Source organism: Pantherophis guttatus, chromosome 7, assembly GCF_059756535.1.
Source record: "Pantherophis guttatus breed Tessera chromosome 7, ASM5975653v1, whole genome shotgun sequence".
Lineage (NCBI taxonomy): Eukaryota > Metazoa > Chordata > Lepidosauria > Squamata > Colubridae > Pantherophis > Pantherophis guttatus.
The window spans coordinates 91,307,934-91,333,144 of record NC_142069.1 but is presented as its reverse complement, the minus strand read 5'-3'; the positions used below and the strand labels follow the sequence as shown (position 1 = coordinate 91,333,144).

Sequence of the window (25,211 nt, the reverse complement as noted above, 5' to 3'; positions counted from 1 at the left end):
GCTGTTGCAATGACGTGACACCGCATTATACAACTGCTTCGTTTACCGACAACAACCCCCAGTTCCCGTCATAACCTGGGGACTACTTTTACCTCCTGACACCTCCAATTCTTTATTTTCCAATTTTTTTCTTCTCCCGACGGAAGCTGTTCAGCGGAAAGATGGCAGTCAAGATATCCAACAAGGCAAAACTTGTGATCCCCAGATGCCGTGAGCCAAAGAAAACATGCCAGGGATGTCGTAAAATTTCAGCCAAATCTACGCTAAGAGACGCCAAGAGACCAAAGTCTGAATGAACGTACAAGGACTCCAATTTCGGCATATACAAGGGCTGTGGTTGACCTCGATGGACTGGGTGGGCGTGGCCAACTGGGTGGGTGTGACCACCTGGGTGGGCGTGGCCAGCTTGATCCCCAGAGGTCAGTTTAACATACAATAGCTACCGGTTCACCCAGCACCGGAAATGAGAGAGAGCGCGCACCATCCGTGCATGCATGCGACGTCAAACAACACGGCAATTCACTCACGCGCGCTGTCCACACTGTTGTAACCCAGGCCCAAGTAGGTAGTATTAGACGCAAATAGTTCCAAAACAAACAGACTTTATTAGAACAGCTGAGAATTAACTCCTTCTCAGCGTAGTCCAAACTAAATCAAAAGAAACTCTTCATAACACAAATTCTTCAGTCTAATCACCAACCTTGGTATAATTAGGCAAACTGCCAAAGGCTTCTCTTGGCAAAAGTTCAGAAGCAGAAGACGCCGACAAGAAATAAATGCAGCAAGGCAAATCTATCAACGTTGTTTTCCGACAAAGAGGCCAAGAGCCGTTGCTGCTCTTTTAAGCCTTCTGGGAGGGGCCAATCATCTCCTGGCCTTACTCCTGAGTCGTCCTTTTTGCTTTAGCTGCTCTTGCCTTCTGGCAGCTCTTCTCATGCGTGCACTAGTAACAGGCTCCTCCTGTTCCTCTGCCTCTCTGATGTCAGCCTCTGGAGGCTTTGGTGTCCCCATCTCTGCCTCCAACGCAGAGCCCTCATCTGGGCCTTCCCCAGCCTCTAGGACTGGCCCATGTTCTCCCTCAGCCTCATCGCTGTCCGACTCCACTGCCAGCTCCAAAGGCTGCTGGCAGACCACAAGACACACATGCGTGGAGCTGGCATCAAAAACACAGCAATATAGGACCGGATTGCGCCTGAGTGGGTGGATCGCCACTACCAGTTCGCCTGAACTGGTCCAAACCGGCTGAATACCACCTCTGTTGACACCACTCACTACGTGTGGCTGACTGAGTGGCGTGGCCGACTGGGTGGGCGTGGCCAACTTGACGCCACTCCCCAAACTGATCTTATTTTCTCTTCATTCTGGGTAGACCGGTCCGAAGCCAAGCTGGGCAGCCCCATACATTTTCCAGGACAGCCCCATGGGCCGGATCCGACCACATCATGGGCCGGATCCGGCTCAGCAGGCCTTGTGTTTGACACCCCTGCTCTAGAAGTAGTGAATAGATGTCATACAACCTTGTAGTTGGTAGCTTATACTTTTTCCATTTCCTGCTCACCCAAGATTGAGACACACTTACAAATGTAATCAATTCTGGACGTGGGACAATCTGAGACTTAGAGATCGGATCACTGCCAGGAATCCAGTTCCAGCATCAGAAGTTCTCCAGAAGAATGGGCCACAAGTTGCAGCCTGCTTCTAAATTAGAGAAGGGCAGGCATTTCTCCTAAAGCTCATGAGACTTTACAAATTGTGAAGGTTGAATTTGTCAAGGCAGGAAGAAAAGATGATGGATCCAGATAACAAGCTTGTGTAAATACAACTATCAACATCCGAGCCTGAGAAAACGACGAGAAAGGGCAGGAGAAACAAACAGGGTGGTGACATGTGTTTGTTCTCACAGACAAACATACATGTTGTATACAGAGCTTAAATTTTTACTGTTGAACTTCATCATTATTAGGATTAATTCAAGGACATTATTAGGACTAATTCTACAAGTTACTTGTCCATCTGATTTTGCTTCCTAACTTCTCCATGAATGTCCCAACGGTGGTTTTGCCAAAAGGGAACTGGCCTTTTTTGTTTTATGTCTGTTGTGACCTAGGCTCACTTAGTCATTACAGGACACAATTAGTCTCAAATGAAACTAATTTATTATAACAGCTGAGAATTACTTCATTCCCAGCTTAGTCCAAATTAATTCAAAAACAAGTCCTTCAAGAAAAGTCCTTCAGACTTATCACAAACCTTTATCTTCTTTGGCACCCTGCCAAAGGCCTTTCTTGGCAAAGCCCCACAAAGTTCAGAAACAAGAGATGCCGACTGGAAACAGATTTAGCAATGTTGCTTTCCTACAAAGAGCCCAAGAGCCTTTGCTGCTCTTTTAAGCCTTATGGGAGGGGCCAATCATCTCCTGGCCTTACTCCCGAGTCGACCCATGGTCCTCCTCAGCCTCCTCACTGTCCAACTCCGCTAGTAGCTCCGCGGGCTACTGGCAGACCACAACCCTGTCATTGGAGATTCTCGGTCATCCAGTTGTCCCAAAGGTGCTTTTTTCAAGAAGCAACTGGACTTTCTCGTTTTTTTTTCTTGAAGACGTTTCGCTTCTCATCCGAGAAGCTTCTTCGGTTCTTCTTCTTTGGAACCGGAGAAGCTTCTTGGATGAGAAGTGAAACGTTTTCAAGAAAGTCCTGTTGCTTTGAAAGTCAGCTGAAGAACCGAGGAAGCTTCCTGGATGAGAAGCGAAATGTCTTCAAGGAAAAACAAAGTCCAGCTGCTTCTTGAAAAAAACACCTTTGGGACTTTCTTGGGGTATTTATTTCTTTGAAAACCTTTTGCTTCTCATCCAAGAAGCTTCCTCGGTTCTTCAGTTCATCTTCAGCACTGAAGAAGCTTCTAGGATGAAAAGTGAAATGTTTTCAAGGGAAAAAAAAAAAGCAAAAAAGTTCAGTTGCCTTCTGGAAAAAGCACCTTTGGGACAACCATGACCTGGATGACTGAGAATTTCGGTAGACGTTCTCTTTACTCATATTACTCATTCTTTTCTGTAAGTGATCGTTTTCATTTTCTAGGTTTGATGGTTTTCTTTCTACCAAAAGAAAACTGAAAAGTGGAATTTTACTCCAACAAGAATAAAACTGAATTTTACTCCAACAAAAGAAAAACTGAATTTTACTCCAACAAGAATAAAACTGAATTTTACTCCAACAAGAGTAAAACTGAATTTTACTCCAACAAGAGTAAAATTTAATTTTATTCCAACAAAAGAAAAACTGAATTTTACTCCAACAAGAGTAAAACTGAATTTTACTCCAACAAGAATAAAACTGAATTTTACTCCAGTAAAAGAAAAACTGAATTTTACTCCAACAAGAAGAAAACGGAATTTTACTCGAAGAGTAAAACTGAATTTTATACCCTATCAAGAGTAGTTTCCCGCCTCCTTCCACAATCAATCCCCTTTGTAAAGAAAAATAAAAATCAGTGTTTCTAATGTTTATTTTTCCGATCCTCGGAAAAAAAACCTCACCAATGCCTCAGAGAGAAGTTGTAACTTTTTTGTCAGCAATTTCCCTTCTTAATTCTTTGTCGAGCCATCAGATGGATACCATCTGGACTTGTCTCTCCGTTTCCCCCAGTCGGTCGCTTAAAGCTTCTAACATTTATTTCTCTCCGTTCCCGGGGGAAAAAAAAGCCGGCGAAGGCAAGAGCATCTGTTCTGTATCCTTAGCCGTGAAAAATAAAAATAAAAGAAGCAATTCAGTTTCGGCGCCGTTTTTTTCCTCGCTTTTCTTAAATATCTCTTAGAAGGTCATACGACGGTCCAACTGCCTTCCCTTATCAGTTCCCCCCGTTCAATTTGTGTTTTTATTTGTCTTAAGGCTCTTTGCCAGATGTTCCTAAAAGTTCTCTTCTCTCTCTCTTTTTTTTTTTTTGTGAGTGTGTGCTTTTTTTACATTGACGGCCCGGGATTTCTTGCGGATGTTCCTTTTTGTTCCCTTAGGAACCAGAAGTGAGTTTCACATTATGTTACTACCGGTTCGCCCGATGGATGCAAGCTCTCTTCGTGAGGGCACATATCCAGTTCACAGGCACACCTGCCTTCCGTGTATGCGCTATGCTCGCACGCACGAATTCCACGCCTGCATCCGGGCTCAAAAATGTGCTTAATTAGGACGGCATAGAGCTGGGACAGGCGGGCAGGCGCGTGGGCCCACCCACAACCTACGATTTCCGCTACCAGTTCAGGCGAACTGATCTGAACCGGCTGAATGCCACCTCTCTTAGGGATACAAAATTCCCAAGAATTCTTGGAAAAGCAACAATTCCCTATAACTGACGGTTAGGAATCCTGACATCTTCTTCAACAGCCAGTCCTCGGCTTACAACAGTCTGCTCAGTGACCTTTCGAAGTTTGACGACGGCACTGAAAAAAAAGTGACTCACCATCGTTTTTCACACTTTACGACTTGCTGCATTCCCAGGAGTCACGTGATTTACATTCCCGATGCTCGGCAACTGACTCACATTTACGACGAGCGTAGCGTCCCAAGGGTCACACATGATCCCCTTTTTGGTGACCTTCGGACGAGCAAAGTCAAGGGGGAAGCCAGATTCAGTTAGTCACCATGTGACTCACTTAACAACTGTGTCAACTCGCTTAACGAATGTGGGGAGAAACGTCGTAAAATGGGGCAAAATTCGCTGAATATATGTCTCCCTTAGTGACAGAAATTGGGGGCTCAATTGTGGTCGTACATCAAGGACTTGCTGTGTTTCCTAACACGGTTTTTGACCGTAACTTGAATAAAGGAAGGGAGCCAACATAGCCTCAAATATGTAAGTTATTTCAAAGATTTATTTTTAATTCTTTCAAAGGCACTTCCCCCCCCCTCCTTCTCTCTATTTGTTTTTCCCACACAATATATTTTGCTACCCTGGAAATCCCGACCTCAAAAAAGATCTCTCCCTCCCCTAAGCCTATCATTTCCTTTACAGTCATCAGCATATTCTTGAAGAGCTAGGAATGTAAATATTATGCATCCCAAAATTATAAATACTGCCTTCTTTCTTTCAAGGACTTGTCTTCCAAAAATGAAATACTGTAAATAGACGGGCAAAATATGGATTCCGTTGTTTCCGTTGTTCTGCATATCAAACATGGGCGAAACCCATCATAAATGGAAACACGTTTCCCACAACCACAAAAATCTCTGGATTAGCAGCACCCACCTAGGGCCTGTGGGGAAGACGGCTCCCCATTAGTCACCGTATTGTGACAACTTTCTCCCAAAGTTTCACAAAATCACCATGGCAATCCCAAAACTTCTAATGACGTCACGCTAAGACTCACCGAAACCCAGAGCAAACTGTCAGCTATTCTTAGAATCCTCAACCGTCGTTCACAATAACACAAAAAGTACGTTCTTCGACTCTTTTTTTTAAAAACACAGCTAAAATATTATTATTATTATTATTATTATGATAGATGATAGATAGATAGATAGATAGATAGATAGATAGATAGATAGATAGATAGATAGATAGAGGCAGGCAGGCAGACAGACAGGCAGCTAGATGCTAGAGAGATAGAAAGAAAAAGAGATAGAAAGAAAGAGAGAAAGAGAGATATATGCTAGATGCTAGATACTAGAGATAGATAGATAGATAGATAGATAGATAGATAGATAGATAGATAGATAGAGGCAGGCAGGCAGACAGACAGCTAGATGCTAGAGAGAGAGAGAGAGAGAGAAAGAGAGATATATGCTAGATGCTAGACAGTAGAAGATAGTAAGAGAGAGAGAGAGAGAGAGAGAGAGAATGCTAGATGCTAGTAGATAGACAGAAATAGATAGATAGATAGACAGACAGACAGACAGACAGATGGTAGATGCTAGATGCTAGAGATAGAAAGAAAAAGAGATAGAAAGAAAGAGAGAAAGAGAGAGAGAGAGAGAGAGAGAGAGAATGCTAGATGCTAGTAGATAGACAGAAATAGATAGATAGATAGACAGACAGACAGACAGACAGATGGTAGATGCTAGATGCTAGAGATAGAAAGAAAAAGAGATAGAAAGAAAGAGAGAAAGAGAGATATATGCTAGATGCTAGATACTAGAAGATAGATAGAGAGAGAGAAAAAGAGAGAGAAAGAGAATGCTAGATGCTAGTAGATAGATAGAGATAGATAGATAGATAGACAGAGAGACAGACAGACAGACAGATGACAGATGATAGATGATAGATGATAGAGATAGAAAGAAAGAAAAAGAGATAGAAAGAAAAAGAGATAGATAGAAAGAGAGAGAGAGATGCTAGAGATAGATAGGTAGGTAGGTAGGTAGGTAGGTAGATAGATAGATAGATAGATAGATAGATAGATAGATAGATAGATAGATAGATAGGTAGATAGGTAGGTAGGTAGAGGTAGAGGTAGATTTAGATATCAAATATCCCCGGAATTCTGCATTCAAAATTTTCTCGCCACCGGAATTTCGGACTATTTTCAAAAACGCTTACTCTTGAGTAAATAAGAGGGATTTACACTTACAAATGGATGCACCCTAGTTTGTAAGTAGGTGTCGCTGGGGTTTCCTACTACCCGTTAATTAGACCTAATCTTGGAGCAGCGTTGCCTGCATACATGGGAAAACGCATCCCCCTCCTTGTTCCCTTCCGCCATGGCTCCCCTCCCCCACCCAATGGCTTGATTGACAGCAACTCCAGTCCATTAAGCAATTGGGAGGTGTAGCATGCGTTACTCAAAGGAGAACTACTGATTCCAGAGCTACGATCGGCTGAAAGCACCAGCTTCGAGTCACCATCTGATATTTTATTGAGCCACCATTCTTTACATATTACGTATACATATTATAAATTACATATTACACCCCACCCAAAGAATCAACATCTCTAATCTTCAATGGATTGAAACATCGTTGATGCTCCAAGAAGCTTCTAGGGATGAAAAAAATAAACGGGAGGTTTGATTTGTTCCAGTATACAGGTAGTCCTCGACTTACACCGGTTCGTTTAGTGACGGTTCCAAGTTACGACGGCACCGAAAAAGGCGACTTACGATCGGTTTTCACACACGTGACCATTGTAGCATCCCAAAGCGTGATCAAAATTCAGGCGCTTGGCAACTGACTTGTGTTTACGGCGGTTGCCGTGTCCCGGGGGACGGGGTCACGTGATCCTCTTTGGCGACCGTCTGACGAGCAAAGTGGAAGAGGGGACTCACTTAACAACCGTTGGACTGATTTAACGACGGCAGCGATTCGCTTAACCTCCGTGGCAAGAAAGGTGGTGAAACGAAGCAAAAACTCACTTCACCGATGTCTCGCTTAGCAACGGAGATGTTGGGCTCAATTGCGGTCGTAAGTCGAGGATTACCTGTACCTGATTGAATCTCAAACGTTTTCTAAGGGCAGGCACCATGAATGAAAAAACGACGATCTGGCCCAGTCCGAAAATAATTCGTCAAAGTAATCTAGAACCAACCTAGAACTCGGGAGAAAGTTCCTGACAGTGAGGCCAATTAACCAGTGGAACAGCTTGCCACCAGAAGTTGTGAGTGCTCCATCGTTGGAGGCTTTTAAGAAGAGACTGGACAACCATTTGGGGGGCTGGACTAGAAGACCTCCAAGGGCCCTTCCCACTCTGTTACTCTGTTAATAAAGGAAGATCCTGAATTAAAGCGCGGCGCTCTTCAGCTGGCAATTCAAAGCATGAAATAAGCTGCTCTCTACAAATCAATAATTTAAAAAAGTAATCTGCGGGGAATAATGAGGCTGAATTGACATACCCATATGTAATTTTATGGAATTCTTTTCAGAAATCTCAGCCGGATTTTGGAAGGGAAGAAAGAGATAAGATGTTAACCATAAAGCCCCCCTATGACTGACGGAACATTTGGGGAGCATTGTCAAAGCCACGCCTTCTTTGGACTAGCCAGGAAATCTATGATCTCAGAGTTTCCTAGGTGATTCCTGATCTAAATGCTCTTTGGGTCTTCTCTGGCTTAATCCGGATTATGAGATGAACCAGGTGGGATGACTTAGCATGGTTTAAAATAGACGTGTCCTTAAGTGGGGAATCCTCCTTCTGTATCAGCCAAACTTGCCTCCTTCCGTCCTTGCTATAAACCCAAAAGGCTCACCGTTGTATCAAAACACACCGCAAAGAACATTGTCCTGGGAGCCTGGTGGCGCAGCTGGCTAATAGCATTGTGATTAACACCAGCTGCCTGCAATTACTGCGAGTTCGAATCTCGCCAGGCTCAAGGTTGACTCAGCCTTCCATCCTTTCTAAGGTAGGTAAATTGAGGACCCAGTTTGTGGGGACAATAAACTGACTTTGTATAAATATACAAAAGGATGAAGGCTATTGCTTAGCACATTGTAAGCTGCCCTGAGTCTCCGGAGAAGGGCGGCATATAAATCAATTTTTTTAAAAAAAATTGCCACGTCCTGCATTTTGGCCACAAAGCATAAAGTACAATGGGAAAGTATGACAATTAATCTCAAAAAAAAAAACAAAAAAAACGCTTGGTCGCGTTCTAGATCGACCTGGTTTTCTTTGGGACAAGGTACCGCAAAGCCCAGGGATGCGGTGGCTCAGTGGCTAAGGCGCTGAGCTTGTCGATCGAAAGGTCGGCAGTTCGGCGGTTTGAATCCCGAGTGCCGCGTCACGGGGGTGAGCTCCCGTGACTTGTCCCAGCTTCTGCCAACCTAGTTCCAGTTGCCTCCTGAAAAAGCACCTAAGGGATTAGGATTGTGTTTTTTGGCACAAGGCTGGCTCGTCTTTAAGTGGTCGTCCACCAGGACTCCATGATCCCAATGGAACAGAAGTTGCCTTCAGAAGTTGTGGGAGCGTCATCACTGGAGGCTTTCAAGGGGAGATCCGTCTGCCGTTTCTTGGGGATGGGGTAAGGCCGGGATGGCGAACCTGTGGCACGCGGAGCCATATCTGTGGGCACGCAAGCGTTGCCCTAGCTCAGCTCCAGCAGGCATGTGTGTGCTGGCCCAGCTGATTTTCGGGCCTTCCAGGCCTACCGGAAGTCGGGAAACGGGCTGTTTCCGGCCTCCAGAGGGCCTACAGGGGGGTAGGGAAGGCTGTTTTCACCCTCCCCAGGCTCCAAGAAAGTCTCTGGAGCCTGGGGAGGGTGAAAAATGGACCTACCGGGCCCACTGGTAACCTTTTTGCCATTGCGTGCCAAAAACGGGGGGAGTGTAGGGGGATCGTGTGTGCATGCACGGGGAGCAGGGAAGCATTGAATTATGAGTGTGGGCACGTGGGCGCACGACCCCCCCCCCGCACTTTCCCCGCTCTTGGCCCGTGACGACAAAAAGGTTAGCCATCACTGGGGTAGGGTCCCTGTTTGGGCGGGGGGTTGGACTAGATGACCTACAAGATAACCCCTTCCATCTCTGTTAAACTCTGTTAATCTATGTTAATCCCCCTCGCCATTAGTATTACTATTACTATATATTTAGGTGGTATACTAGGAGTTTGCAAGTTGACTTTCCCCGATGCCCGGCCTGAAGAATATATATATTTTTTTCACTGCTGGATTCGTGATTTTAATGGCGTCTTATGCCCGGTGAAACCACGCCAAGGTGGCCACGATGCCAAGGGAACTGCACGCAAAGCCTCCATTTTGCTAATCTTTTTATCCGAGCACTATAAATAAAATTTTTAAAAAAGGGAGGGAGGGAGAAAATATCCTGGCAAGAAGAGTTAAGCACGGCGGATAAAAGGGATCCAATCCTCTGCTGTCCTTTCGGCTCTTCTTGCTATGAATAGATCCTGCTGTCAGATTCAGGAGAGCGGCTACCCCACAATCTGCATTTACCCTTTGAAATCCCAACTCTATAAATACGGACAGCTGACATTCCTGGTTTGTATTAGCCGGCGTTGCGTTTCCCCCACCCACCCACCCACCACGCCGTGGGTCCAACAAAGCAGCTACAACGCAGGTAGTCCTCGACTTACGACCCCGCCTACGTTCCTCTTGCTAGGAAGCGAGAAATTTGTTTGGGAACAAAGGTTTTCGGCCCCGTTTTATGACTTTCCTCGCCACCGCGGCGCCAAGGGAAGCGCCGCGGTTGTTAAAGCAGGAACGCGAGTTGTTTGGTGAAGCCGGTTTCCGATGATGTGATTTCCACCCCCCCGTTTGCAACCGTCATAAAAGCGAGTCAGGTTGTCAAGCGCCCGAATGTAAATCACGCCGATTTCCTGTCCCCGTTCCCTCCCCCCCCCCACCTTTCCCGGGGATGCTGGGACGGTGAAAACGGCCGCAGGTCACTTTTGAACAGGGCTGTTGCGAGTTCGAACGGCCATTCAGCGAACCGTCGTAAGTCAAGGACTAGCTGTATTTCACATTTGGCTGGAGGAACACCCCGGTACCCCCCTTGGATATCAAAATCCACTTTCTTGTGACCCGTTTCCAAAAGGGGTCTTCGTCGCCAAGGTCACCCGCCTTTCTCTGCCACAAAAAGACAGCTGGCGACTGGCGACAAATCATCCTGATGTCCAGTCGGCGCAAACGAACCCAACAGAACGCATCTCCTGCCCACCTGGACCGTTGACCAAAACAGATGCGTGGGGAGGAGGAGGGGAAGGACAGACATCTAGATAGACTCTCCCACCTCCCCAAATCCTTGGGAGAGAGGGGAGAGGGAAACAACCTTTAGGGCAGTGTTTCTCAACCTTGGAAGCTTGAAGATGGGTGGACTTCAACTCCCAGAATCCCCCAGCCAGCGCTGCTGGCTGGGGGATTCTGGGAGTTGAAGTCCACCCATCTTCAAGCTTCCAAGGTTGAGAAACACTGCTTTAGAGATTTGGCTACACAAACCAATGCAGAGAAGAACCTCAAAGACACACCACCTTGTGTTTGGCGAGAGAGGGTGAGAGCTCAACAACTCAACCGAAACAACCCCGGTTGGGGGCGTGGGGTGGGGGGTAGGGGAGGTGGAGCCCAAGGCTACCTTGAAAGCAGGTTTTTAAGGCAGCCAGGAAGAGAGGTGGATCGGTCCGGTCCACCACTGATGGTGGTGAGGAACCCTCCCAGATGCCTCCTCCCTGTTGGCTTCATCCAAGTGGGACTTGGTGGACATTGGGTGGGACATCTCCTCACTCCAAGGCTACCTTAGATGAGTGGGAAAGGGCTCCAGAATTCAGGGTGGGGGGATCTCTTACCTGGGGAAGCGGGAGGCAAATTTTCAACCCATCCATCCAACCCACCTGGACAGTCAGAACAAGGACCCCCCTCCTTCCTCTACTCCGGCCACCCAACTCTCCATCATTCACCCCAAGTTGGACCCCAAACTCAGGACCCCTCCCCGCTTCTCTGCCCCCCCCCCCCTTTTCCAAGTACAGCATCCCCCCCTCCTGCATCTCTCTGGTCCCCCAAGGATGGAGAGAGAGAGAGAGAGAAGCGCCTCGCACTTACGTCCCCAGGGTCTCCTTGAAGGCGAAGATGCGGCCGATGTCCTCGGCGGGCTTCTTCCAGGACGAGCCGCGCGCCTCGCCGTTCTCCTGGGCCATGGCAGCGGCGGAGGAGCCGAGGGAGCCGGCGGGCGAGGCGAGGCGGGCGCCAGCCGGGGAAAGGAGGAGGAGGAGGAGGAGGAGGAGGAAGAGGAGGAGGAGGAGGCAGCCGGCGGCTTTTGCTTTCTCTTCTTCGGGGACTTCTTCCTGGCCGGCGCTCCGGAGCTACTCTAAGGCTGAATTTGGAGGGTCTCCCGGTCCTTTTCTTTCTTTCTTTCTTTCTTTCTTCCTTTCCTTCCTTCCTTCCTTCCTTCCTTCCTTCCTTCCTTCCTTCCTTCCTTCCTTCTTTCCTCTCTCTGTCCTCCTTCCTTCCTTCCTCCTTTCCTCCCTCTCTCTGTCTTCCTTCCTTCCTTCCTTCCTTCCTTCCTCCTTTCCTCTCTCTGTCCTCCCTCCTTCCTTCCTTCCTTCCTCCTTTCCTCCCTCTCTCTGTCCTCCTTCCTTCCTTCTTTCCTTCCTTCCTTTTCTCCTCCTGTATTGTTTCCTTCCTTCCTTTTCTCCTCCTGTCTTGTCTCCTTCCTACCTTCCTTCCCTTTCTCCTCTCGTCTTCTCGCCTTTCTTTCCCGCTCTTGCTTTTCACGCCATCCTTCTCTCTCTCTCTCTCTCTCTCTCGGCTTCCTCGGGTGTCAAAGGGAAGCGGAGTGGGTGGGGGCGAGGAGGAGAGGCGTGTCACCCCCCCCCCTTCTCCCGTCCCCGGAGGCTTGAGGAGGTGGAAGGAGAAAAGAAAGGGAAAGGGAAAGAAAAGAAAAGAAAAGTGGCTTTCCTTTCTCTCCTTCGCAGCGCCGCTCAACTTTCCCTGGGAAGCGCGCGGAGCTCTGGCTCGGCTGGGTGGCCGTCCGTGTGTGTGTGTGTGTGTGTGTGTGTGTGTGTGCTTGGGAGTGTGTGAGTGTGTGAGTGTGTGTAGGAGAGAAAGTGAGAGCGGAGCGGAGGGCGATTCTCCGGCTGCTGCGGCTCCGCTTCGCTCAATGGCATTGCAAGGGAGGGGGAGGGGGAGAGGGAGGGGGAGGGGGGGCTGAGTTGTTATGGTAATAGAGGAGGGCGGAGACTGGTTTTTTTCTTTCTTTCTTTCTTCCTTCCTTTCTTTTTTTTTTTAAATCCTCGGTGGGGGCGGGCTCCATCTCATCCCGCTTGCAAAGCCAGCTCCATCCCTCCCTCCCTCCCTCCCTCCCCCCGTTCCCCTTTTCGAAGCGGCCCGCCACAAATTCGCATTGCACCAGCCGGGCTCGAGGTGGGTCGGGGGTTTGGGGGGGGGTCGCTTTGGCACCTTCCAGCCTTCCCTTCCTTCCTTCTTCCCTTCCTTCCTTCCCTTTCTCCTCCTGTTTCCTTTCTCCTACTCATTCCCTTCCTTCCTTCCTTCCTTTTCCTCTCTTCTTCTCTTCCTCCCTTCCTTTCTTCTTTCCAACCTTCCTCCCTCGCTTTCTTTTTTCACCTTTCTTTCCCCCTCCCTCCCTCCCTCCCTTCTTTTCCTCTTCCTACCTCCCTTCTTCTCTTCTTTCCTTCCTTCCTCCTTTCCCTTCCTCCCCCCTTCTTCCCTCCCCCTTTTTCTTTTCTTCCTCCCTCTCTCCCTCCTTTCCCTTTTCCTGTCTTGCTCCTCCCTCCTTCTCTTCCTCCCTTCCTTTTTCCTTTCTTCCTCCTTTCTTCTCTCCAAACTTCCTCCCTCCCTTTCTTTTTTCACCTTTCTTCCTCCCTCCCTCTTTTCTCTTCCTCCTTCCCTTCCTCCTTTCCCTCCCTCCCTCCCCCCTTCTTCCCTCCCCCTTTTTCTTTTCTTCCTCCCTCCCTCCCTCCTTTCCCTTTTCCTGTCTTGCTCCTCCCTCCTTCTCTTCCTCCCTTCCCTCTCCCCCTCCTTCCCTTTTTCCCTTTCTTCTCTCCCTTCCCTCCTTCCGGCCAAGTGGGGAGGCGGGAGGCCGCGGCAACGAGCTTGGCAAGCCAGGCGCGGAGCTGCGGGGCCAACAATGCGACAACCGGGGCTTGTCCCGCAGTCGGGATTGCCTTGCCAGGAAGGCGGCCCCGGTCTGCAACGGTGCGCCCGCGGGGGGAGAGCCGGCCCGGGCTCCTTCATCGCCACCAAAGACGGGGCTCTTTCCCCCAAGCGCCTCTTAGAACATGTGCGGTTGGGGGGGGGAGGTCCTGAGCTGGGCCGCCCCCCCCCAAAGTGACCGAAGGAACAGCTGGGCAGTTCTCCAGTTCAAATAACTAACTTTCTCTTGTTTCTTTCTTTCTTTCTTTCTTTCTTTTCTTTCTCTTTCTTTCCTTCCTTCCTTCCTTTCTTTCTTTCTTTCTCATGCTTTCTCTCTCACACTTATTTTTCATTCTTTCTCTCTTTCTTTCTCTCTTTCTTTATCACTATTTCTCTCTCACACACTTTCTTTCTCTTTCTTTCTCTCTCTCTTTCTCTCTCCTTTCTCTTTCTTTCCTTCTTTCCTTTCTTTCTTTCTTCCTTCCTTCCTTTCTTTCTCATGCTTTCTCTCTCACACTTATTTTTCATTCTTTCCCTCTTTCTCACTCTTTCTCTCTTTCTCTCTTTCTCTCTCACACTCTTTCTGTCTCTCATTCTCTTTCTCTTCTTTCTCTTCTTTCTTTCTTTCCTTCTTTCTTTCCTTTCTTTCCTTTCTTCCTTCCTTCCTTTCTTTCTCATGCTTTCTCACACTTATTTTTCATTCTTTCTCTATTTCTTTCTCACTATTTCTCTCTCTCTTTCTCACTATTTCTCTCACACATTCTTTCTTTCTGTCTCTCATTCTTTCTCTCTCCCTCTTTTTCTTTCTTTATTTCTTTCCTTCTTTCTCTCTCCCTCTTTCTTTCCTTCTCTTTCTTTCTCACACACTTTTTCTTTCTCTCATTTTCTTTCTCTCTCTCTCCTTCCTTCCTTCCTTCCTTCCTTCCTTCCTTCCTTCCTTTTTACAATTAATCCACTGGAGGTGGTTGTGTTCCTATTGAGAGGTTCCAAATCGAGGAAAGTTGTAGACTAAATGATCAGAAGGGGTCCCGAATGGAGCAACTTGAATAACTCCTCTCTAGCCTGCTTTCTTCTCGATTCGCCCATTTTAACCCTGGTTAACTCCTTGCCCACTCTTTGGGGGGGGGTTTCTCCCACCAGCTCTGAACTACAAGAAGAACCGCGCAATTTGGATTTACACACGGCCTCTTCTGCTACTATACAGGGAGGTCGGGGGCCTCCAGAACACTGTAAGCAGGAAACAGATCTGTACTATCTTTTGTAAACTGCCCCCTTGCTCATCTTGGTTGACGGTGAATAAATTCCTGGCTGGGATTAATAATTGTGGTTAACTGCATGGATTTGCTTGCCATGAAGGACATCATCACCCAAAACCCCAACTGCAATGCAGCTCATCATTCACGGTGACAATCTCATTTGTCTGGAGGCTGGCATAGAGTGCAGTTGGTAAACCGTGGTTTAAAGTTTGGCAGGGGCATCCCTGGCCAATGGATTGATTTAATGAAGTGACTGATTTAACAAAGCAGCGTTAAAGGAAGAGGATGAAGCTCATAGTGTGAACGCTGAAAAAATAGCTGGGTTTTTTTTTTTCTCCAATGATCTGAATATACACAGTCCTCGACTTAACAGTTCGTTTAGTGACTGTTCCAAGTTACAACGGCGCAGGAAAAAGAGACTTATGTCTGTTTTTCACACTTATGACCATTGCAGCATCCCCGTGATCAAAATTCAGAGGCTTGGCCACTGACTTGTATTTATGACAGTCGCAGAGTCCCCGGGGGGGGTCATGTGACCCCCCTTTTGCGACCTTCTGACCAGCAAAATCAATCGGGAAGTCAGATTTGCTTAACAACCTTGTGACTCACTTATCAACCGCAGTGATTCACTTAACAACTTTAGTGAGAAACGGTCGTCAAACGGGACACTTGAACTCACTTAAATGTCTCGCTTAGCGATGGAAATTTTGATCACATGACCGTGGGGATGCTGCAACGGTCATAAGTGTGGGAAATGGTTGTAAGTCGCTTTCTTCAGAGCCATTGTAACTTCAAGGTCACGAAATGAGTCGGGGGCCACCTGCACTCACGGGCATTGTTAAGTCACTCAAATCTTCCAGTCTCTGGATCAAAATCCATCTTTGTGCTTTACCTGTAAATGACCTTAAAGGAGGAAGAGATACAGTCAAGTGGTTTCTCCAGGGAGGTCATAGGTTAAATTTGAAGCTGAGCAAACAGGAGAAGCACCTCTTAAAGCTGAACTAAGTTAGCAGGAAAGATTTGGCCGCTGGAAAAAAAATATGAATTCCCAGGAATGGGACTGCATGCATTTCAAATTTCACATCTGGCAAAGAAAGCTTAATAGAATAATAGAGTTGGAAGGGACCTTGGAGGTCTTCTAGTCCAACCCGCTGGTTAGGCAGGAAACCCTACACCGCTTCAGACAAATGGTTATCTAATCTCTTCTTAAAAACTTCCACTGTTGGAGCATTCACAACTTCTGGAGGCAAGTTGTTCCACTGATTAATTGTTCTAACTGTCAGGAATTTTCTCCTTAATTCTAGGTTGCTTCTCTCCTTGATGAGTTTCCACCCATTGCTTCTTGTCCTGCCCTCTTTGCTTTGGAGAATAGCTTGACTCCCTCTTCTTTGGGGCAGCCCCTGAGATATTGGAAGACTGCTATCATGTCTCCCCTGGTCCTTCTTTTCATTAAACTAAAACATACCCAGTTCCTGCAACCATTCTTTAATGTTTTAGCCATCCAGTCCCTTCCAAACACCCAAACATCAAGCAGCTTGAAGCTGGCTGGTTCCGCTTTTGTTATATTCAAGATGTTCCCCGTTTCCTGTCGCTTGCAAGCACATTCTGCACGGTTGAGGTCTGCAATTCCACTTTCTGTATGAGAAAATTGGGCTTTTTCTGATTTTGCAACTTTGGGGGGTTTTTTAAACACCAGAAACTGTGTTTTATAGCGAAGTTCAGCCAGTTAGCTAACACTGCCCCCTGGTGGACGCTAGCCAATTTTTTAAAAGTCTCTTCTTATGTTGGGTTATTAATCAGAAGCAGATAATAAAAACAATATTGTTGTGCTCTGTATTAAAATTAATTTGGCTATTAATATAACGCCAGGCCAAAAACACCGAGGTATTAAATTGTAACTGGAATGAATGAATGAGGGCCTTTTGCTTGGCTGGTCTAAGAAACATTGAGTTATAATTAAGATATATATTCACCCACCGGCACTAAGACAGGGTAATTCCATCAAAAAGCCTCCCTGTAGAATTCCTGCATCAATTCCTCACTTTATTAACTTTTGTCTCTGTAATTCCGAAGCCTGTTTCAAAAATTGAATTACGGTCAAAGGCCAGCATATTGCTCCTATTAATCTGTATTGCGTGGGAAATGCCCTTTTTTTTAAAAAAAAAAAGGGAAAAAAATGAGTTTGATTTGCTTGGTTATTCCCACCATCTAGACTCCACTTTGCAGATAGCAAAAGAATAGCATAGAATTCCAGATGCAGACACACTACACATGTGCATCATGTGGGGGATCTTTTCTAATCCAAGAAATTTTTGGACTTGCAGCTATCAAGGTTTTGGAAAACAGAACGGCGGAATAAAAAGATATAATGTTTAAAGGAGCAGGATGGGGAAGACTATGGTGTTGTGGTCCGCCAACAGCCTGCAGAGCTGGCAGTGGAGTTGGACAGTGAGGAGGCTGGGGAGGAACATGGGCCAGTCCTGGAGGCTGGGGAAGGCCCGGATGAGGGCTCTGCGTCGGAGGCAGAGATGGGGCCAGGGCCATCGGGGAGTGATGTACGGACTTCGGAGCCTCCAAAGGCTGACAGTGGAGAGGCAGAGGATCAGGAGGAGCCTGTTCCTAGTGAATGCATGCAAAGAGCTGCCAGAAGGCAGGAGCAGCTAAAGCAAAGAGGACAACTCAGGAGTAAGGCCAGGAGATGATTGGCCCCTCCCATTAGGGCTTAAAAGATGAGCAACGGCTCTTGGGCTCTTTGCCGGAAAACAACCGTTGAGAGGTTTGTTTCTTGTCTTGCTGCATTTATTTCACGTCGGCGTCTTCTGCTTCTGAACTTTTGCCAAGAAAAGCCTCTGGCAGTTTGCCTAATTAGACCAAGGTTGGTGATAAAGCAGAAGAATTTGTGTTATGAAGAATTTGTTTTGAATTAGTTTGGACTACGCTGAGAATGAGTTAATTCTCAGCTGTTTTAATAAACTCTGTTTGTTTTTTGGAACTGTTTGCATTTAATATCAACTACGTGGGCCTAAGGTGAGAATAACACAGGGGGGGGGGGTGCAGGGGGGCAGAACCGGTTCGGTGATGTCATATCATCACCGCTACCGGCTCGGGAGAACTGGACCGAACCGGGAGGAACCCACCACTGCTTTGAACTTAGAAGAAGGTTCCAGAGAATATCATAGACATCCAAGAAAACAAACTAATGGGACATTCAAATAGTATCACACAGTTGGAAGGGACCTTCGAGGTCTTCTAGTCCAACCCCTTGAACAAGCAGGAAACTCTTATGTGTTTAAAAGAACGATGCATATTAAGAACCTCCCTTAATCCTTGGATTAAAAAGTGCCTGGGACTCTTTTGTGTTCAGTGTGTTAGTGACACAATGGAGCATGACTGTTCCTTCTGAGTCATTGCAGGCGTTGTGAACTGCCCCCCTCCCATCTTAATCCGGGCTGATTGTCCAATCCTGCTGAGCTATTGTAGAGAAACGAACAATTTAGTAAACTCAAGTCTTTTTTTCTTAAATATACAGCCTGTGACTTGCCCGCCAGGCTGCCTGCATATAATTATGTTTTATCTATCAAGCGTGCTGTGGAAATTTGGAATATAACTTACAGGAGGAAAAAAATTTACAGAGGAAAAAAATAAAAAGGTTTCCAGAACTTTGCCAAATACTCCAGCGGAAGGTAGCTTGATTAGGCTTTTAGAGCTCATGAATTTAAAAAATGGTAATAATTATGTTTTATATTCCGCCTTTATTATTTTTACAAAGAACTCAAGGTGATGAACGTACCCCAAACGCACCCCTCCTCTTCTTTTCCCCCACAACGACGACTCTGTGAGGCAAGTTAGGTAGCCCTCAACTTAACCACGTGTTCTGCCCCAGCTACGGACCCCAAAGAACGCAGCACACACAAAGTCCGTTCAACCCTTAAGTTTACTAAATAAACCAGTTTTTTACAACAACGGCTGTTAATTAACTGCATTAACAGCCGCCAAGAATTCAAAGAAGAATAACTGAAAGCTTACTGTGGTTGGCAGAATGACCAGAAGCAATTTGCAGGAAGCTAATAAGATAAGCAAGACAAGACACGAAGGTGTGTGAACGAAGTTGTTCCCTGCAAATTGCTTCAGTCGGCGTTCCTCCTTAAATAGGCTAAGGGAGTGGCCAATTAGCCCCACGCCTTACTCACGAGGAGACCTCCTCCTGAGGAGTCACTCCTGCCTTTTGGAAGTGGAAGTCCTCAACTTAACGACCCCGAAACCGAGCCCAAAATTTCTGTCGCTGAGCGAGACAGTTGTGTTGCAAGTTTTGCTCCATTTTTTCGACCTTCCTTGCCCCAATCGTTATCCGAATCCTTACAGTTATTAAGTTAGGAACACGGTTGGTAAGTGAATCTAGCTTTCCCCATTGCCAGACGGTCGCAAGAGGGGATCGCCCTGGAACCGTCATAAATAGGAGTCGGTTTGCCAAGCCTCCGAATTTCAATTCAACACGACTGCGGAGATGCGGCAAATGGTCATAAGTTTGAAACACGGTCCTAAGTCCCTTTTTTTCAGCACCGTTGTCACTTCGGTCACTAAATGAACTTTTGTAAGTCAAGGAGTACCTGCAGGTGCAACAATTTTGGATATTTGGGGTTTCTAGGTAAGTGGTAAAAGGTTCAGCATTGCTGCCTAACGTCCTGAGTCAATAACAGTAAAAGAGTCGGAAGGGACCTTGGAGGTCATTTAGTCCAACCCCCTGCTCACTCAGGAGACCGGTACTAGGGATTCGAACTGCCAAACTGCCGACTTTTCTGATCGACAAGCTCGGTGTCTTAGCCACTTGAGCCACCTAGTCAGGCGCTCAGTTGCTAAACAGAATACTAAATATAGCTCCGCGTATAGTATTTTTGGGTTTTGAGTTGCGGGTCTTCAAAAGTCAAGCTTTATACGGCCTGGGTGGCTGAAGCTGGGATTAATTATTATTAATTTTTAAATTTGTTTAAAAAATTGTTCCCGGCTTAAGGGACACGCGAGGGAGGACGTGTTTGAAGCCCTGCCTAAAAAATATGGGAAGCTGGACAGAGGTCAGAAACTTGACTATGGAAAGATTCTCTAGAGGGACATTCAGCCAGGTTGCTCTTCATCTCCGGAGACCTCAAGGGACCTTCCTCCTGAGATTTTTATACTCTTTTATATCACTTAAATGTCCTTGCTTTGACAACCAGCCTCCCAGAGAAGGAACCAAAAAAAAAAAATTTTTTTTTTCAGTTAAAGCTGCTGTAGGAAGTTATCACCCACCCCTCTCCTAGGAAAATGAGATATTTTAGGAAATATTAAAAGGGCAGAATATTTCCCCTAAAAGGGAGGCAGAAACTCAGCTCCCCCGCCCCTGATCTTTGTCCATGGGCCGTTAAGGCCAGTCTATTCTATATGACAAAGATCTACCTCCTTCAGGCAGAGCCATAGTAGGAATTGCCCAAAGCCCTTTCATTACATCATCACCCAGCATGAGTCAACCAAGCCTAGGACACAGACAACCTACAAAGTTACCCCTGCATGACCCCATGGGAGTCTGACAATAAATCAGAACACAAGCTCAAATTCAAATTCCAACAGAAGATATAAATCTCTCTCTGTCTTTGTCTCTCTCTCTCTCTCTATCTTTCTGTCTTTGTCTCTCTGTCTCTCTCTGTCTCTCTCTATCTCTGTCTCTACGTCTCTCTCTCTGTCTTTGTCTCTCTCTCTGTGTGTCTCTCTCTATCTCTATCTGTCTCTCTGTCTCTCTCTCCTCCATGTGCCTTTTTTGCCCGGGATTTCAAGCTAGGTGATCCTGTCCACCATTAAACCATCTTTCCAAACAGCCATCATGAATCCAGTGTCTTTTTCCCCACTTGGAACTGAACCCAGATGGACATTTCTTCCAAAACACTGCTATAATAATGTGGTTGTATTTACGTCTCTGTTGTGACCCAGGCCCAAGTAGGTAGTATTAGACGCAAACAGTTCCAAAACAAACAGACTTTATTAAAACAGCTGAGAATTAACTCATTCTCAGCGTAGTCCAAACTAATTCAAAGCAAATTCTTCATAACACAAATTCTTCAGTCTAATCACCAACCTTGGTATAATTAGGCAAACTGCCAAAGGCTTCTCTTGGCAAAAGTTCAGAAGCAGGAGACGCTGACAAGAGATACGTGCAGCAAGACTATCAACGTTGTTTTCCGACAAAGAGCCCAAGAGCCCAAAAAATGTTAATGCCTTGATTCTTTCCCCGCCCCCCGCCCCCCCAAAAATAGGTTAGGCCTTATAATATGGAAACTGTGTCCTGTAGCAGCTCTTTTAACGCTGTCAAAAGGACAGAAGCTCAAAAGCAAAAACTGGTAACAGATGCAAGAGGTACGGAGACACGCGGAATTGGCAAGGTGGGGGTGAACTCTGCACCGCCTGCTCAGAAGGCAAGGAAACGGAGAAGAAAGTACAACGGATGATTAATTAGCAATTATAACACTTTTCTTCCAAGTGGGCTGGAGTCTTGTTGGATGCGGGCCGTGGTGTTTTGATGCCTACCGGCTTAAATAATGAATACTGCCTCCGTTAATTGGGTTCATTTGTGGTGAGTTTTTGCAGCTAGAGTTTAAGTTTAATTCAGGAAGGAAGCGGGGTTCAAAATGGCTTTATAATAATAACGTTCGCAATCTCTATCAATTGGACTAAACAAGAACCGTGGAGGCAGCCGGAAAATAGATAAGCGGGGATTAACTCCTGACAAACAGTCAAGTAGCAAACAACAGTGTTTTTTCCAAGAGAAAACAGTATCTACACCAATATTGGCAGGGCAAACTACTGGATATGGACAGGGAGCAAATCCCTCTTCTAGCATTGATGTTACCTAGTTGGGTAATGAAACGTCTGCAAGAAAACAAGCAAGCTCAGAGAGCACCGAGGATCCCACAATCTTCCTCCTAATCCTCCCTGCAAACCCCACTCCCTTCCTAGCACTGATGATGTTATCTAGATGGGTCATGAAACGTCTGCAAGAAAAGAACCAAGCGCAGAGAGCACCAAGGACCCCCACAGTCCTCCCCCTCCCCTTCCTCTCTGCAAATCCCACTCCCTTCCTAGCATTGATGATGTTACCTAGATGGGTCATGAAATGTCTGCAAGAAAACCACCAAGTGCGGAGAGCACCAAGGACCCCTCATTTCAATCCTGAGCTACAAATATTCTCTTCTATCAGACGTTAAGAAGGTTAAGGTATTTTTCAGTTAAGATATTAAGCTATTATTTAATTAGCTTTTCTAACAAGCTAATTAAAGCGGAATCTCTTGGACTATTAGGAAATGCTCCTTTCCAGATTTCCTTGATTGAGTGGAGAAGTCAACCGAGCTGCAATTTCTTGACTGTTTTATGCCGGTGTCTTCTTCTCTTTCTTGGACATCCTTCGCCAGAAATTCACAAAGTAGGTTTCCACTTGTACGAAAGATTAAATAGGAGCCATCTATTCCATTTATCAAAAGAGTAGAGGTACTTCTCGGCTTCCAACAACAGTTTGTTTAGTGGCCCTTCAGTTACAACGGCACTGAAAAAAAGTGACTTAGAACCATTTTTCACAGTTACGACCTTTGTAGCCGTCCTCTAAATTCAGATACTCGGCGACGGACTCCTATTTATGATGGCTGCAGGGTCACATGACCCCCCCCTTTCACGACCTTCTGACCAGCAGGGGGAGAAGCCGGATTCACTTAGCAACCATGTGACTCACTTAAACAACTTGCAGGGATTCACTTCACGACTGCGGTCAGGAAGGTCGTAAAACGGGGCAAAACTCAACTTCACCAACGTTTCGCTTAAGCAACAGAAATGTTGGGCTCTGTTGCGGTCGTAAGTCAAGGACGGCCTGCATGATTCTAAAGGGCTACAGTCAACCCTTTCGCATTTCGATTTTTGTAAAATCCATCGGTAGGAATGGCGCGTCAGGAAGCAGGAATCAAAAATCGGGGGTGAAATGCTACCAGTTTGGACTGGTTCAGAGAACCGGTAGCGATGGCGATGGGTGGTTTGGAGAACCGGTAGCCATGGCGGTGGGTGGTTCGGAGAACTGGGAGCGAAGGCGGTGGGTGGTTCGGAGAACAGGTAGCGAAGGCGGTGGGTGGTTCGGAGAACAGGTAGCGAAGGCGATGGGTGGTTCGGAGAACCGGTAGCCATGGCGGTGGGTGGTTCGGAGAACTGGGAGCAAAGGCGGTGGGTGGTTCGGAGAACAGGTAGCGAAGGCGGTGGGTGGTTCGGAGAACAGGTAGCGAAGGCGGTGGGTGGTTCGGAGAACAGGTAGCGAAGGCGATGGGTGGTTCGGAGAACCGGTAGCCATGGCGGTGGGTGGTTCGGAGAACTGGGAGCGAAGGCGGTGGGTGGTTCGGAGAACTGGGAGCGAAGGCGGTGGGTGGTTCGGAGAACAGGTAGCGAAGGCGGTGGGTGGTTCGGAGAACAGGTAGCGAAGGCGGTGGGTGGTTCGGAGAACAGGTAGCGAAGGCGGTGGGTGGTTCGGAGAACAGGTAGCGAAGGCGATGGGTGGTTCGGAGAACCGGTAGCCATGGCGGTGGGTGGTTCGGAGAACAGGTAGCGAAGGCGGTGGGTGGTTCGGAGAACTGGGAGAGATGGCGGTGTGAGGCTCTGCCCACCGCCCAGTTGTTACTTCCAGGTTTTAACCAGGAAGTAACCTGTTTTTTACCCTCTGCGCATGCACAGAAGGGTTTGTGCATGCACAGAGGATCTGCATGCACATGTGATGCGTGTGCTTCCAAATCGGTGGGGAAGGTAAGTAAGTTTCACTCCTGATCAAAATAAATTGAAATCGTTGCCTCTGGCAAATGCAGTACGGTCAGTTTATAAATCCGGGTCTAGTCCCTGGGGCGTCAACTTTATTATTTATTATTGAGCTACAAAACTCTCTCCCTACCCCCCCACCCACCCCCATTATCTTCTGTACTGCTCTGTTTTCCAAGCTCGGTGCCCACAGGGAGCATCGAGAGATATAATGACACCGTGCCGGTGGAAAATTTTAAGAAGGCAAATTGTGGCTTGGGAATAAATTAACAATCCCCGGGCCAAACATCTGTACTCGGCTATCTGTTTCCGACTTAATTGTTTGTGAGGGAGGCAGCCGGGATTGTGTTGCCTAAGACGGCTCCTAATAAACCTTGAATTAAATAATCAGATAGAATCAAAAGATTTGATTCTTCTTCCAAGCGCTCTGCATCCATCGTCTGACGTAGGGAAAAACTGTGGCCTGTGGGATCCGATTTTTTGCAAATACAGGTAGCCCTCCACGTACCACCGTTCATTTAGCGACCGCTTGAAGATATGACGGCATGGAAAAAAGGGACTTGTGACTGTTTTTCACGCTTACAACCGGTGCAGCATTCCCCCCCTCTGTGGTCACATGATCCAAATTCAAAAGCTTGGCTCGTGACTCGTATTTACGATAGTTGTAATATCCCGGGGTCACGTGGGACATTTTGCCTCCTTCTGACAAAGTCAAGGGGGAAGACAGATTCACTTTATGACCGAAATTAACCAATGCAGCAATTCGCTTAACGACCACAAGAAATGTCGTAACGTGGGACCAAAGCTCACTTCATACACGTTTCACTTAGCAGCAGAAATGTTGGCCTGAGTTTCGTCAAGGACCATCTCTATTTATACTTGTATTTCTTGCTATCTTGCTGCCGTGGCCCAGAGAGGAAGTTCATTTTTCTTTTAAAAAAACAAAATTGTCCTCAGGTCCCGAGATCAAAATTCAGACGCTTGGCAACTGGTTCATATTTCTGACGGTCGCAGTGCCCCACGCTCACATGATCTGTTCTGACGCAGCTCCCCAAACACGAGAAACCCTCTGAAGTGAACTCAAAATATTCCTTTATTAGGAGCGCTGGCAGCCCCGGCAAAAAGTTTCTCTCACCTCAGGCTAACAAGTCCGTCCGTCCGTCCAGAAGATGAATAGCTGTCTGCCACATCAATTTATCTCCACCCCCTGCCTTTTCTCCCCAGAGTAGGATGGGGCTTTGCTAGTAGCAGTGGCTCTTCCATCCCGAGGACCGGCTCATAGATTTCCACTGCTCTCCTCTCCTCTGCCTTCTTCTGCACATTAGGCACTGGACCCAGCTGTTCCTCCTCTTCCTCATCAGCCACCTCCAGACGTGGGAGCTGTTGACTCTCCATCTGAGAGCTGACGGGCAGCCCAGGCTCTGCCTCCATCTCTCTCTCTGCCAGCTCCATTCCCTCTTCCCCCTCGGAGCTCTCAGGCTGCCTTGATACTGACCCTGACTTCCACGCCTCCTCCGATTCAGCTGCTGGGGGGGACGGCGGCCAACAGGCTACAACATGATCCTTTTTGCGACCTTCTGATAAGCAGCATCCGTCGGGGAAGCCGGGTTGACTTAATAACGGTGTTGCTACCTTAACAA

The 25,211-nt window shown here is 46.9% G+C and overlaps 1 protein-coding gene across 1 annotated transcript in view; it reads right to left on the bottom strand.

Moving 5' to 3' along the window:
- The window catches only part of CAMK1D (calcium/calmodulin dependent protein kinase ID), a 175,980-nt gene extending 163,452 nt beyond the window's left edge, over window positions 1-12,528 (bottom strand). The window contains exon 1 of the mRNA XM_060694924.2: window positions 11,462-12,528. Coding sequence (XP_060550907.1) covers window positions 11,462-11,556 — 95 coding nt within the window. The 5' untranslated portion in view covers window positions 11,557-12,528. The remainder of the gene's footprint in view (window positions 1-11,461) is intronic.
- Between the last annotated feature and the right edge of the window lie 12,683 nt (window positions 12,529-25,211).